Raw genomic sequence first — 15,968 nt, forward strand, 5'->3', positions numbered from 1 at the left:
TTCTACCTAGATGGAAATGTGCTCTTGTAGCACACTTGTGTAAGCCCTAAAACTAGAAGAAGAGTAATGTTGTTAAAATTGGTGTGATTTACTGTTCTTTAAGTGTGGTCATTTGCCACACTCATTTATCTACTTCTGAGTGGCTGAACTAGGCAAATAGTCATGAGTGTTGATTAACTGTGTTCTGCACTGAGAATAGAATTAGCATATCTGCTTTTGTCTGCAGGCCATGGCCAAACTATCAGGGTGTACTTCATGGATTAACTTAAAGCTTCATAAGGCTTTTTCCAATCTATTCCATACACCACAGAGACTTTCCTGCTAACCTTGTAAGGCCCCAACCTTTGGAGAAAGGCTGTAGTGTAGAGAACAGTTCGTCTACAACTTTGAGTGGTGTTCACGGCTGGTGACAACAGGTGTGCCAGTAGGGATAGAGCTGTTGCATTAGGTCCATTAGTATTTCACTCTTTATGATTGTATATTATAGCTAAATAGATTACAAAATGTGATAAAGAAAGTAATCAGAGTTTGGGTGTCAAAATAACTGATGATGTTTGAAGTAGGGTGCATATAAAATTCGGATGGTGACAGCAAGAAAAGCATTTCTGAAAAACAGAAGTTTTTTGACATACATATTAATATTATAAAGGTGAAAATAACTATGCCTGTTATATTATCTCAAGTAAGCTGCTTAACTGATTTTTATGACATTTGAACCCTGAGGAAGAACATGGGTACTAGAAAAATGGAAATGAAAAAAATCAACCCCTAAGATGGTGCAGTAATGATGCAGGCATGGAGGTCAGTGACTTGGGGAGTATGTATAGATGACCAGCTGTTGCCCGTGGCTGTGATCACAAATCAGGGGAGTATGTATAGATTGCTAGCTGTTACCCATAGCTGTGCTCACAGATCAGTAGTTTTGTTATGATGAGTGACAGGAGTAAGCTAGTCAAATGTAAGTTGAAGTGTGTTTGGAGGGTCTCTCAGGAGGTATTTGTATGGAATGTATCCTCATACAGAAGTGAAATGTGGATAATAAGCAGTTCAGATAAGGAGAAATTTTGAAATGAGGTGCTACAGAAGAATGTTGAAAATTAGGTAGGTAGATCAAATAACTAATGAGGAGTGGCTGAATCAAACTAAGAAAAAAAGAAACTCGTGGCTCAGCTTGACTATAAGAAGGGTTCAGTTAATCCTGAGACATTAAGAAATTGTAAATTTGATAATGAAAGGAAGTGTGGAGGTTAAAAATTGTTGAGGGAGACAGAGGCTTGAACACAGTCGGCAAGTCCAAATGGATGTTGAATGCAGAAGTTATTCAGAGATGAAGAGGCTTGCACAGGGTAGACTGACAGGAAAAGCTGCATCAAACCAGGCTTCAGACTGAAGACCACAACAACAACCTGGAAGTAACATGTAAATGTATCAGGGATAAAATAGATGAGAAATTACAGTAGTATTGCTAAAGTTTTGGAAGTACTCAGGTCTAGATGGGAAAAGGGTTGCAATTTCCCTCTTAATAGGGAAAGGTTGATTATAGTTTACAATGGTATGTCACCTACTAACACACAACATATAATGACAGCAGGTGATGGTCTCTATTCAGAAATATTGCTATGTTTACATATTTCCCAAAAGCTCTAAATATAACTGGGAAATGTTTCAAAGTAGTGTCCTCTTTTAGTTACTTGGGAGCCTTAATATCAAATAACAGCATTGGAAAGGCTATAAGGGAAAGAATACAAGTAGGGGACAGAGCTTACTTTGCAAATGTATAACTCTTCAGAAACAGCCTTGTTATTCTTTTAACAAAACTCCCAATATATGAAGTTCATTCAAATGAAACCTGGTTAGTGCATCTACCTTTGCCTTAGATGTAAGGTGGCACTACATAATTGTGGGGCCGAAGAGAAGATGGTCACACAAGTTATCGTCCACTACCGAACATGCAGGCAAGTAAGCGGGAACAGTAAGGATTGATTTTATTTTTGGCGGCAGAGGGAGTTGGAGGCCGTGAAATGTATCGACGAATGAAGGCTGTGTACGGTTAGTACAGTCTGAGTCATTCAAGTGTTGTGGAATGGCGAAAACTATTCCTTGAGGGGCGCAAGTCACTGGAAGATGATGATCGTCCTGGACACGCTCATCGTGTCATCACACTAGAAATGATTGCAAAAGTGAATGCTTTAGTCTTGAACAACTGCAGAATCATTGTAGACGAGATCCATCGGTTACTGGGTATTAGAATGGGCACCGCCTACACCATAATGAATCAACACTTGAACTTCCAAACAATCTGTGTGCAGTGGGTTACCCCCAACTGGCCACTGAACAGCGCAATACTCAAATGGTGCTGTCTTTGAGTCATCTGCAATGTTACCATGAGGAGGAACACGGCTTTCTGTTGCGTATTGTCACAGGTGACGAAACATGGTGTCACCATTTTGAACTGGAAAGCAAGCGTCAGAGCAAGCAGTGGAAATTCTTCACCATCACCACAGAAATCAAACGCCGTGCACACCAGCTCTGGTAAGGTCATGATGTCCTTCTGTTTTGACCACAAGGGTCCACAGCTTGTAGAGTTCCTGGGACGAGGAACCACCATCAGTGCCCAGTGTTATCAAGCCACTTTACAGAACCTTAGACGAGCCATCAAGTCAAAACACCAAGGCATGTTTTCCAATGGCATTATCCTCCTGCATGATAATGCCCTCCCAAACACGGCCTATGCAGTGAAGACGACATTGCAGCAGTTTCGGTGGGAAATGCTGGAACATCCACCATAGAGTCCCGACCTTTCACTGTGTGACTTTCATATGTTTGGACCTCTAAAACAAATTATTCGCGCACATAGATTCGCAACAGACAACTAAGAGTGTGACTGGGTCAAGGCCTGGATGTGACAGCTTCTTCAAGGATGGAATCAACCGGCTAGTGTTGCTATGGGATAAATGTGCCAACAGTTTTGGTGACTATTTTTGAGTATGTGTACTGTGTACAACTACATTTTTGAGTTAATAAAATCGTTACCGTTACTTTACACTAGTGACCGGGTTTCATTTGAATGCCCCTTATATAACTCCCTCGTTCAATCAGTTATCACATATGGGTCAGAAATGCTGATGCTGGCAAAAGACAACACAAACATTCTAAGAACCTTTTAGTGAAAAGTACTAAATAAAATATATGGCGCAATAAAGGAGGAAGAAGGCTGAAGGATACGCTATACTCCTTAGCTTTAGGCATTAATGCAAGGAAGAGATATTGTCAAATTTGTTAAATCACAATTAATATGATGGCTAGAGAACATGTCGAGAGAATGGCGGAGCACAGGATACAAAAGAAAATAATAGAAGCTATGATACATGCTGCTAGACAGAAAGGGAGACCTAGAAAAGGGTGGATTGATGATGTGTTAGATCATTTCACCAACATGGGTGTCCGGGAATGGAAAAAACTGCGACTCATGGAGGAAAATATCTGATGAAGCCAAGGCTCACCAATGGCTATAATGCTACAGAAGTAGTGACAGTGAGCAAGGTAGTCAAATATAAATTTAAGTGTTAGGAAGTCTTTTCTAAAGGTATTTGTATGCCTTTTACAGAAATGAAATATGTATGATAAACAGTCTACATTTTCTAGAGAATAAATACAGCAAAATTCATCCTTTCATAATATCCAAACTAATTTTCAGAATGCCACAGTCAACAAAAAATATCAGAAATGCAAAGAAAGACACTGGCCGGCCTACAGCACGAAGTAGCAAAGCTAATATTAATCCTGGCAGTAGTAGTACTTTGTCAAGAAAACCTGATACTAAAGGTGTGAAAAAAGATGAAAAAACGAAAGTGGGGAAGAAGGACGAAAAGAAAATAGAAAATAAGGTATGTGTTATGTGTAGATATGGTATTCGTTGATTGTTTGTTTCACATATAATCAAAGAAATATATTTTTGTTACAGGAAAAGGGTGATAATGAGAAGGAAACACCAGTAGAAGAAGAAAGGAAGTTTGAAAGTAGTGGTTATGATAGAGATCTTGTGGAAATGCTTGGTATGATCTGTAAAAGAAATGTGTAATTACTTATTCTTAGTTTCCACTGTGCAACTGGACTTTATATGTAATTAACTGTTCTTTCAGAGCATGATATTTTGCAGAAAAATCCTAATATCCATTGGGATGATATCGCAGATCTTGCTGAAGCCAAAAGGTTATTAGAGGAAGCAGTGGTATTACCAATGTGGATGCCAGATTTTTTCAAGGTAGGTGTGTGTGCACTTGTGGATACATGCAAACGTTTGCTTGTATTTGGCGAAAGGTGTCGTGTTCCTGTGAGTACATGTAAGTAGACAGACTGAAGTTTCAGCTGTAGGCAGCACACAAGTAAATAGCCCATGTATAAACAAATAAACAAAGTGTTTTGAATTGAGAGAAATAGTTCAGCTTAATAACATCAAATCTTGGGGATCATGAAACAATTTAAATTTGATTGATTAAGCACCATCTTTCAACCCCTGTAAGGAGAAAACAGTTGTAGAATTTTGAACTATTGTAGTAGGAGGAAAAACCCTAGTGAAGTCTTCTGAATAGACCATAAAAATAATGCAGCTGTCTGGCAATGAGGAAAGCAAAGTGCCATACTAAGCCTCGGCTCTAAATGATAGGAAAACAGCTCTGATCGTAACTTCTTAACACACTTCAGATAAACACAGTCGTAGTAAAGTTGTTGAATCACATGGAAAAATAACTAAGTTTGTTGAAAGTTTACAACACATGTAGGAAAATGGCAAAGTCGGATAGAAATTCTAAATCTAACGACACAATCCGGAACAGTTAATCTACATTTCAAGCAAGCATGTTTTATGTCCCGCGAGACCGAACAGCAGGCAATCACAGAAATATTATGAAATCAAGAATAAGTCTTCCTGTAGGGGCCTAGTGGTGTAAAATGCCTTGGCATTTATGAATTTTAAATAGTAATTGATAAGCAGCACTTTTAAAATGATGTTTTGCATTGGAACAGGTGTTTTGCAACACTGCTTCTATAGTGGTTGGGCAACCAAATTGAAAAAGTTGCTTGGGAGTTGGCAAGAGTTATTAGGGGAAATAAATTGGACTGTAAACATAACTTTTTACATCTTTATGAGAGAAATTCGTGAGGTAGTGCATAATAAAAAAAAGGAAAACAACACTCCTGTTTGAAAGTAATTTTTGAAATAGTTTATACACTCATGCTCATAAACTAAGGATAATTGCAAAATGTGGTGCCACACAACGCGGCACTACACAAAACTGGCACTAATAGCATAGGCACATAGGGAACACACATGACACAGATCTGTAAGTCCACGGTATCGGTGATAAGCTGAGAAAACTGTCCCGAAACACGTGTGCTACAAAACGCCACTGTTTCCTGCGCATGTACCCCGGCATCAATGTGGGATATGATCACCATGCACACATACACAGGCTGCACAACGGGTTGGCATATTATGGATCGGGTGGTCGAGCAGCTGCTGGGGTATAGCCTCCCATTCTTGCGTCAGTGCCTGTCGGAGCTCCTCAAGTGTCCTAGGGGTTTAAAGACATGCAGCAATATGTCGATCGAGAGCATCCCAGACGTGCTCAATGGGGCTTAGGTCTGGAGAACAGGCAGGCCACTCCATCCGCCTGATATCTTCTGTTTCAAGATACTCTCCTCCATGATGGCAGCTCGGTGGGGCCGTGCGTTATCATCCATCAGGAGGAAGGTGGGGACCCACTGCACCCCTGAAAAGGCAGACATACTGGTGCAAAATGACGTCCCGATACACCTGACCTGTTACAGTTCCTCTGTCAAAGACATACAGGGGTGTACATGCACCAATCATAATCCCACCCCACACCATCAAACCATGACCCCTATACAGGTCCCTTTCATGGACATTAAGAGGTTGGTATCTGGTTCCTGGTTCATACCAGATGAAAACCCGGCAAGACTCACTGTTCAGACTATACCTGGACTCGTCCGTGAACATAACCTGGGACCACTGTTCCAATGACCATGTACTGTGTTCTTGACACCAGGCTTTATGGGCTTTCCTGTGACCAGGGGTCAGTGGAATGCACATTGCAGGTCTCCAGGTGAATAAACCATGTCTGTTCAGTCATCTGTAGACTGTGTGTCTGGAGACAGCTGTTCCAGTGCCTGCAGTAAGGTCCAGAGCAATGCTACCTGCAGTACACTGTGGCCGTTTGCGGGCACTGATGGTGAGATATCGGTCTTCTTGTGGTGTTTTTTCACTGTGGACGTCCCGTACTGTAGTGCCTGTACATGTTTCCTGTCTGCCGGAATCGTTGACATAATCTAGAGATCACACTTTGTGACACACGGAGGGCCCGTGCTACGACCTGCTGTGTTTGACCAGCCTCCAGTTGCCCAAGTACTCTACCCCTCATAACGTCATCAATACGTGTTCTTTGAGCCATTTTCAACACACAGTCACTATTACCATGTCTGAAAACGTCTGCACACTTACTCGCTGAACCGTACTCTGACATGCACCAATACATCTCCGCGTATGTGGACTGCTGCCAGCGCCACCTTGCGACGACCACAGGTCAAATGAACCGCATGGTCATACCCCGAGGTGATTTAAACCCACAAACCGCCCACCAGAGCGTTGTTTCACCATGTATCAGCATTATCCTTAATTTATGAGCATGAGTGTATTAATAACTAGTGTAGGTAGTATTTTTATTTATAGTATACTACTACAAAAAATAAAAAATTGTTGTCAATCAGTTTCTTGATCTTCATAAGCTGAAGAAAAATCGTGATGTTCCCACTCTGCCTCCGATTCTCCTGAATCTGATTTCTCACTGACTACTGGGTACCTTTCCATTTTGTCTGCGCTTGGACAGTTAGGTATGGGTTTTTCCTTAGGTAAACAGGCTTATGTCGTGTTACTGCGCCATTTATCAGCTTCCATTTATAGGAAAGGTAGATAAGTTTTGCATTTGTCTGATATGAGTTTTTTATACTGTGGATTCATCCAAAAGTGCTGAAGGAAAGCTCTGTATTAGCAGATGTAACTGATGTGCTCTGAATTTTAACAGCAACTTCTTCCGATTCACAAGTTCCTCTTAAACATCACCACCACAATAAAGGCATTTACACGATGATTTTTATCTTCCTGAGGGTTAGGACCTGCTCCTTCCCACAGGAATTATCTGGACCAAATCCCATGTTTGTCCCTATTGTCAGCCAAGCTCTCTGTAACCTGAATAACATTTAATATGTGTTCTTTGCTGTGCCACAAACAAAGCTTATTGGATCAAGCATTTCGCTAGGCTTCAGGTTACTTACATGGTACTGCTGGATCAAGATGATTAGCTGCCAGGTGCACATCGATTCCTTGTTAGTAATCCTTTTCATGTTAGTGTTCTAATTTAATCCTTACAGCAGTGCCGTCATATGAAAGTAGATAAAGGAGCGGAACAGAAAACTACACAATAAAGCTTACTTTTTAAGAATAAATTTATCATTAAGAAACACATGCCAGCTGTTCAATACATTCAGCTATAATTTTGTTATCAGTAATCATTCTTCAATAACATTCAGAGATTTTAGATGGATTCTAAAGCATGTTACATCACAAAGCAATGACCTAAGGACTGTGTGTGTGTGTGTGTGTGTGTGTGTGTGTGTGTGTGTGTGTGTGTGTGTGTGTAGTGCAACAGAGAGCGAAGAGTAGAACAGGTAGCATTATACTGAAGCACCAAAATAACTGATATAGGCATGCGTATTCAAATACAAACATACGAAAACAGTCAGGATACGGCGCTGCAGTCGGCAGCACCTATATAAGACAACAAGTGTCTGGCGCAGCTGTTAGATCAGTTATTGCTGCTACAATGGCAGGTTATCAAGATTTAAGTGAGTTTGAACATGGTGTTGCTGTCGGTGCATGAGCGATGGGACGCAGTACCTCCGAGATAGTGACGAAATGGGGATTTTTCCATACTACCATTTCATGAGTGTACCATGAATATTGGGAATCCGGTAAAACATCAAATCTCCTACATCACTGTGGTCAGAAAATGGTCCTGCAAGAACAGGACCAATGAGAACTGAAGAGAATTGTTCAACATGACAGAAGTGCAACCCTTCCACAAATTGCTGCAGATTTCAATGTTGGGCCATCAAGTGCCAGCGTGCGAACTATTCAATGAAACATTATCGATATGGGCTTTCGGAGTCAAAGGCCCACTCATGCACCCTTGATGACTGCACAACACAAAGCTTTATGCCTTGCCTGGGCCCGTCAACACCAACATTGGACTGTTGAGGACTGGAAACATGTTGCCTGGTTAGACAAGTCTCGTTTCAGATTGTATTGAGCAGGTGGACGTGCACGGATATGGAGACAACCTCATAACTCCGCGGAGCCTGCATGTCAGCAGGGGACTGTTCAAGCCGGTGGAGGCTCTGTAATGGTGTGGGGCATGGCCAGTTGAAGTGATACGGGACCCCTGATACGACTAGATACAATTCTGAGAGATGACACATATGTAAGCATCCTGTCTGATCACCTGCATCCATTCATGTCCTTTGTTCATTCTGACGGACTTGGGCTCCATCTGGACAATGCGGCACACCACACATCCAGAGTTACTACAGAGTACCTCCAGGAACACTCTTCTGAGTTTAAACACTTCCTTTGGTCACCAAACTCCCCAGACATGAAAATTATTGAGTATATCTGGGAAGCCTTGCAATGTGCTGTTCAGAAGACATCTCCACTCCCCTTTACTCCTTCGGATTTATGGACAGCCCTGCAGGATTCATGGTATCAGTTCCCTCCAGCACTACTTCAGACATTAGTAGAGTGCATGCCATTTCATGTTGCTTCACTTCTGTGTGCTCGGGGGGGGGGGGGGGGGGTCTCACAAGATTTAAGGGAGGTGTACCAGTTCCTTTGGCTCTTCAGGGTAAATGGTAAGTAGCAGTCAGTGACACATGGCTTTCCTTGGTATAGCAAGTTGAAATGCTGGTAAAAAAAAAAAAAAAAAAAAAAAAAAAAAAAAAAAAAAAAAAAAAAAAAAAAAAAAAAAAAGATTCTATCTTCTTTCCTTGCATTTTTAGTAATAAAGGCAATGAATGACTACATGGATTTAAGCATAAACGTTTACTAATTTTTAGTATTGAGACTATCATTCCATCCTTTATTTTAATTGTTAAATTATACATTCTAGCAGAAAAACTTTAAAAAGTACTTTTAATAAATGTCCAGCTTTTGGGCATTTAAAACTGCTTTGGGAAAATTCCTGGGCAAATGCCCATTTGTAAATGTTCTGCCCACTGGGCATTTGCCTGGTCCACATCACTATTCTGGCCACATCTTTTGTAGAGAGGCCACGCTGCAGGATCCAGGGCAAGGACGTTGGCGCAGACGGTGACTGCAGCATAGCAATGACTGGAGTGAGCTCCTGATTGTATAAATGCAATAAGAATTTGGCACCTGGACAAGGTAGCTCGCTCGCTCAGTGGGAATTGCTACCCGGGGTCCCTGCACCACCATAAATACGGCCCTTGGCACCAGGATAGTCAGTCAGTCTTGCTTCGTCATGTGGCTGGCGTAAGAAAGGGGTCTGTGGTGCTATCAACCTCTGTTTAGCACTTTGGTCACTGTCTGATAGTGGAGGACTGAGCTGGGATCATATCCAAAACCTTTGTCTGTTGTCTGTACTACAGAGCCACCAAGCTACACTACAGAATCATAAGAATTAATTATGTGTCTTCCCAGTAAAGTTTATGTCAGCATTTACCACTCAATTTTATGGAAAACATTAAAGGAATTTGACATCCTGCCGAAAAAACATCCAACTAATTGCAGATTGGTATTGTAGATAAACTTGTTAAGTAAGCCAGAATGAGATTTTCACTCTGCAGCGGAGTGTGCGCTGATATGAAACTTCCTGGCAGATTAAAACTGTGTGCCCGACCGAGACTCGAACTCGGGACCTTTGCCTTTCGCGGGCAAGTGCTCTACCAACTGAGCTACCGAAGCACGACTCACTGCCGGTACTCACAGCTTTACTTCTGCCAGTACCTCGTCTCCTACCTTCCAAACTTTACAGAAGCTCTCCTGCGAACCTTGCAGAACTAGCACTCCTGAAAGAAAGGATATTGCGGAGACATGGCTTAGCCACAGCCTGGGGGACGTTTCCAGAATGAGATTTTCACTCTGCAGCGGAGTGTGCGCTGATATGAAACTTCCTGGCAGATTAAAACTGTGTGCCCGACCGAGACTCGAACTCGGGACCTTTGCCTTTCGCGGGCAAGTGCTCTACCAACTGAGCTACCGAAGCACGACTCACTGCCGGTACTCACAGCTTTACTTCTGCCAGTACCTCGTCTCCTACCTTCCAAACTTTACAGAAGCTCTCCTGCGAACCTTGCAGAACTAGCACTCCTGAAAGAAAGGATATTGCGGAGACATGGCTTAGCCACAGCCTGGGGGACGTTTCCAGAATGAGATTTTCACTCTGCAGCGGAGTGTGCGCTGATATGAAACTTCCTGGCAGATTAAAACTGTGTGCCCGACCGAGACTCGAACTCGGGACCTTTGCCTTTCGCGGGCAAGTGCTCTACCAACTGAGCTACCGAAGCACGACTCACGGCCGGTACTCACAGCTTTACTTCTGCCAGTACCTCGTCTCCTACCTTCCAAACTTTACAGAAGCTCTCCTGCGAACCTTGCAGAACTAGCACTCCTGAAAGAAAGGATATTGCGGAGACATGGCTTAGCCACAGCCTGGGGGACGTTTCCAGAATGAGATTTTCACTCTGCAGCGGAGTGTGCGCTGATATGAAACTTCCTGGCAGATTAAAACTGTGTGCCCGACCGAGACTCGAACTCGGGACCTTTGCCTTTCGCAGGCAAGTGCTCTACCAACTGAGCTACCGAAGCACGACTCACGGCCGGTACTCACAGCTTTACTTCTGCCAGTACCTCGTCTCCTACCTTCCAAACTTTACAGAAGCTCTCCTGCGAACCTTGCAGAACTAGCACTCCTGAAAGAAAGGATATTGCGGAGACATGGCTTAGCCACAGCCTGGGGGACGTTTCCAGAATGAGATTTTCACTCTGCAGCGGAGTGTGCGCTGATATGAAACTTCCTGGCAGATTAAAACTGTGTGCCCGACCGAGACTCAAACTCGGCACCTTTGCCTTTCGCGGGCAAGTGCTCTACCAACTGAGCTACCGAAGCACGCGAAAGGCAAAGGTCCCGAGTTCGAGTCTCAGTCGGGCACACAGTTTTAATCTGCCAGGAAGTTTTGTTAAGTAAGGTTTGGCAACCAACTATCACCACAACTATCACCACCATTGTGTTAAAAATGGATTGGATTGGTGCCAATACCATTCAGCATGATCTTGGAAAAAGTAAGCCGTGACACTTGTCGAATCCTGCCATTTATTGATGATGTCATGGATATTGTCAACACCCTGGAGCGAGTATACAAAGATGCTCTCCGATTTCTCCACAGTGCAAAGAAAATTTGACTGATGGCGAATTATAATAAAACAGTATATCTCATTGTATTACACCATCAAGCTCTCCTTCCTTCCATTGTTATTGATTGGCATATCTTTCAGCGAATTCAAGACTAATAAAAGTGAAGTAATGAAAGAAATAACTCAACAAATAATAAATGGAAATGAAGATCACACTTTGTTTGCCACTTTCACATTATAGAAATTTTTATTGTTCCAAGATAACAACAATTGTAACAATAAATGTCTGTATACTGCAGTCACGGAGTGTGAAGTGTACTCTTCATTTCCAACCATACAGATTGATCAACAGCACAACATGTGTACCTTACAGAATAATAAAAGCTAATAACATGTTCTTTAGTATGAACAGTTTATTGAAGTCATGTCTGATATCACAGAATAATAAGATTCAGCTGCACATGACACTAGTACGACTGGTCCTTCTGTATATTTGTAAAACCTCAGCCACAGCCAAAGAAGCGATCTGTGCCTTCGAGAGGGAGGTACTTGGAGATCTCTGTGTACCATACCATGGGAGGTAAATGGGAATAAAGAATGAAAGACCTATATCAGCAGTTTTGAACATTCTCAACTTGCTGGAAAATGCTAGAGGGGATGTCCAAGGATAAAGTGGAAGGACTTAGTACTAACTATCCTAAAATTAGTCTGTTGCTTTTAGTTGTTCACAATTGAGTTAAAACTTTGTTCACTCATTTTGTAGCACTAAAAACATGAGCAAATTGCTTATTTATATCAACAAGACACCCATATGTGGCAGTGAGAGCAGTCTTGGTACAGTGGAGAAAGGTGCTGCAGATTGAGTTTCCGTTGGCTGCATTCTCATCGCTGGCTGTTTATGTAGAGTACTTCTGCATGTTAGCAGGGGGAGGGGGAAGTACTGGCAAGTACAGAGTCAGTTGAATTTTATAACTGCTATGGCCTTCTGCCGATGAAGTACAGGATGTCCCACAAAAAATCCGTACACTTCACACCCAAGTTTGAAGTAACAGTGAACTAACTAAAAAAGAATAGATAACAGTAATGTTAAAACATGTAGTTACTTGTTTACAAGAGATGCTGGAGGTGGTGCCCATGGGCAATTCAACTAGAGATGATTAACTGGTTCATGAGGCATACCAGTTATATGTGGGATACCTCTATTTGTGTGTTGCATTTGTTCCACTGTAAAGCAAGTAAATCTGTGCACAATCCAAAGGTTGGTTTGAATTCTGCACTGCTCTACAAGGCATGGAGGTGTGCCCTCTCTGAACTGATTTATACAGCCAGTTAGACAGGGACCTACATTGCAACATGAACTCCAAAACACAGAGCAACTGGACTTGGCTTTTTTCTTATTTTTAGAGATGAAAGAAATGATAAGTAACAGAAAAATTTATACAGTCAATGGGGTATCAGACCCAAAGCCTTTGGAGTTGTAGTCTGGAACTTAACCAACTGAGCCACCAACACTCACTTATGTACAGTCCGTTAATAAGTTATTTGTCTGTTAGAAACAGCAGTGAGCCCAGGGAACAAACATTAGTCATAGAATTTGGTACAAGAAGTAAACAAAGAAAATGCAGTGGCATTCTAAGTTATTCATTAATTACAAATAATTTATGTATGAATAAAATTGTTTGAATGATCTACTTGCTTGAATAATCGCCCAGATTGAAATTTATTCGAATAATGCCCATTTCTGCTTACCATTACACCTTGTGCTTCCTTCCTCTTCACGTTCATTGTAGTTAATATCGAAACCATAATGTGTCTTATTACTTCATTTCCTAGATTTATGCACGAGAGCCTATAGTATAGCTGCTTTGAAGTTTTTTTGTTAATTATAGATGAAGTTGACAATTATAATCTGTTGTCACACTTCTCAAAGTAATACTTTTCATTTGTTTGATCCTAAATGTGTGTCAGCGTTGGTGTGATTGTTGTAGCTGACTGAGTGTGAGCATTATTTCGTCAGCCATTCTTTTAACTAAATTTACAGCTGTACAGCTAAATCAATGCCCTTCAAAGCATGCAGTGTTCAATTACCTCTTTAATATTTGCTATACATAATCATACTCAATTGCTGTGGTAATGCCTAGTGAATTAAGTTATACAGCACACACACTCCTTGTAGAAAACATGGAAAATTTACAGCTATAAATAAATTCTAATTATAAAAGCATTTTAACACTTGGTGAGCCCATTAGTGCTGCTATGTGATGATGAACTACATCTACATCTACATTTATACTCTGCAAGCCACCCAACGGTGTGTGGCGGAGGGCACTTTACGTGCCACTGTCATTACCTCCCTTTCCTGTTCCAGTCGCGTATGGTTCGCGGGAAGAACGACTGTCTGAAAACCTCCGTGTGCGCTCTAATCTCTCTAATTTTACATTCGTGATCTCCTCGGGAGGTATAAGTAGGGGGAAGCAATATATTCGATACCTCATCCAGAAACGCACCCTCTCGAAACCTGGCGAGCAAGCTACACCGTGATGCAGAGCGCCTCTCTTGCAGAGTCTGCCACTTGAGTTTATTAAACATCTCCGTAATGCTATCACGGTTACCAAATAACCCTGTGATGAAACACGTCGCTCTTCTTTGGATCTTCTCTACCTCCTCCGTCAACCCGATCTGGTACGGTTCCCACACTGATGAGCAATACTCAAGTATAGGTCGAACGAGTGTTTTGTAATCCACCTCTTTGGCTTTGAAGCTGCAAAGAGTCTGCTTCCTTAGCTGCGTAGCAGGGCTAGTCAATGAATACATGCCGGGTGATATAGTGTGTGGTACCTGCCGACCACGTGCTTCTGCAACATGAGCAAAGCAAGTGACAGACAGTGAGCACTGCTCATGCAGTTCTGCCATGTGGTTTCAGTGCTCTGGAGTGAATCTCTTCATCTGTAGATCACTCCTACGTCCTACAGCCATTTGAATCTGCTGACTGTATTCGAGCCTTGGTCTACTCTACAATCCTCCCTGCCCTCACACTTATTTCCATTATCAAACTGACAATTCATTAAAGTCTCAGGATATGTCCAATCAACTGAAGCTGTCTTATAGTCATTATGTGTCACATTTCTTTTCCCTCATTTTGATTCAGTACCACCTCAGTTATTCGATCTACCTCGACATCCTCTTTTAGCACCACATTTCTAATGCTTCTATTCTGTTCTTGTCTTAACTGTTTATTGTCCACATTCATACAAGACAACACTAAATACTGATACTCTCCGAAAACACTTCCTAACACTTAAATTTGATATTTTGTTATAAATAACCACACAATGCTGCAAAGTTTTTGTTTGTTTCAACCTAGCGGTCATAATCTGGCAGAACCTGAATACAGTACGCAAGAGCGTACTTTTTTTGTGATAGAAAAGACAGAACACAGTATGACAATCATGTAAACACAGAGCACTTATTTGTAAAATTTTTCATAGTGATGCCACTTTTTTATAATTTTGACTTGTAATCCATGATTACTTCTCACTGTGTGAATATGTTGTCCTATAGGTACGATAAGCATAAGACCATGGTGTTACATATAAAAACTACATTTCGCGTTCAGTCCTGATGTGTCTTGCACATGACACAACTGATTTAGGGCTCTATAATCTTTTATGGGTCAGACAGGTCGTATTGCACTGTCAGTGTGTTTTAGGTTGCAGTCAGTAAATACACTACATATTATAGTACAATTTTATGGTCATTCTTTCTGAATGAAAAACAGGTTGTTATAACATTATCATTGCCATTTATATTTATATTCAATGTTAACATTTTTTTCTTCCCCAGAAACTCTTTTATTGATGGTGCCAGTCTGTATTTTATATCCTCTCTGCTTTGGCCATTGTCGTCCGCAGCTCGTGGTCTAGTGGCTAGTGTTGCTACCTCTGGATCACGGGGTCCCGGGATCAATTCCCAGCCAGGTTGGAGATTTTCTCTGCATGGGGACTGGGTCTTTGTGTTGTCCTCATCATTCCATCATAATTCATGAAAGTGGCTTGACTGGATTGTATACAGATTGGGAATGTGTACGGGTGCCGATAACCACACAGTTGAGCACCGCGCAAACCAGTCACCCTAGTCTGACTACATTCCATTACCCTTGTTTTACTTTTCTCAGTATTCATCTTATTACCTTTCTTTCAAAACACTACCCATTCCATTCAACTGTTCTTGCATGTCCTTTGCCATCTTGGACAGAATTACAGTGTCGTTGGCAAACCTCAGACATTTAACTTCTTCTCCCTTAACTTTAATTCCCTTTCCAAATTTCTCCTTTATTTCCTTTACTGCTTGTTCATTTTACAATTTGAATATTATCAGGGAGAGGCTACAATCCTATCATCTCAGTTCCTTCTCAATTACTGCTTTCCATTCATGCCCCTTAATGCTTACAACTGATTTCTGATTT

The 15,968-nt window shown here is 41.6% G+C and overlaps 1 protein-coding gene across 1 annotated transcript in view; it reads left to right on the plus strand.

Annotated features, from left to right (window-relative positions):
* The window catches only part of LOC126248117 (katanin p60 ATPase-containing subunit A-like 1), a 112,339-nt gene that overhangs the window by 48,206 nt on the left and 48,165 nt on the right, over positions 1-15,968 (plus strand). Inside the window, exons 5-7 of the mRNA XM_049948796.1 lie at positions 3,698-3,887; positions 3,965-4,055; positions 4,143-4,264. Coding sequence (XP_049804753.1) covers positions 3,698-3,887; positions 3,965-4,055; positions 4,143-4,264 — 403 coding nt within the window. The remainder of the gene's footprint in view (positions 1-3,697; positions 3,888-3,964; positions 4,056-4,142; positions 4,265-15,968) is intronic.

The sequence above is a fragment of the Schistocerca nitens genome, chromosome 3, assembly GCF_023898315.1.
Source record: "Schistocerca nitens isolate TAMUIC-IGC-003100 chromosome 3, iqSchNite1.1, whole genome shotgun sequence".
NCBI classification, from domain to species: Eukaryota; Metazoa; Arthropoda; class Insecta; order Orthoptera; family Acrididae; genus Schistocerca; species Schistocerca nitens.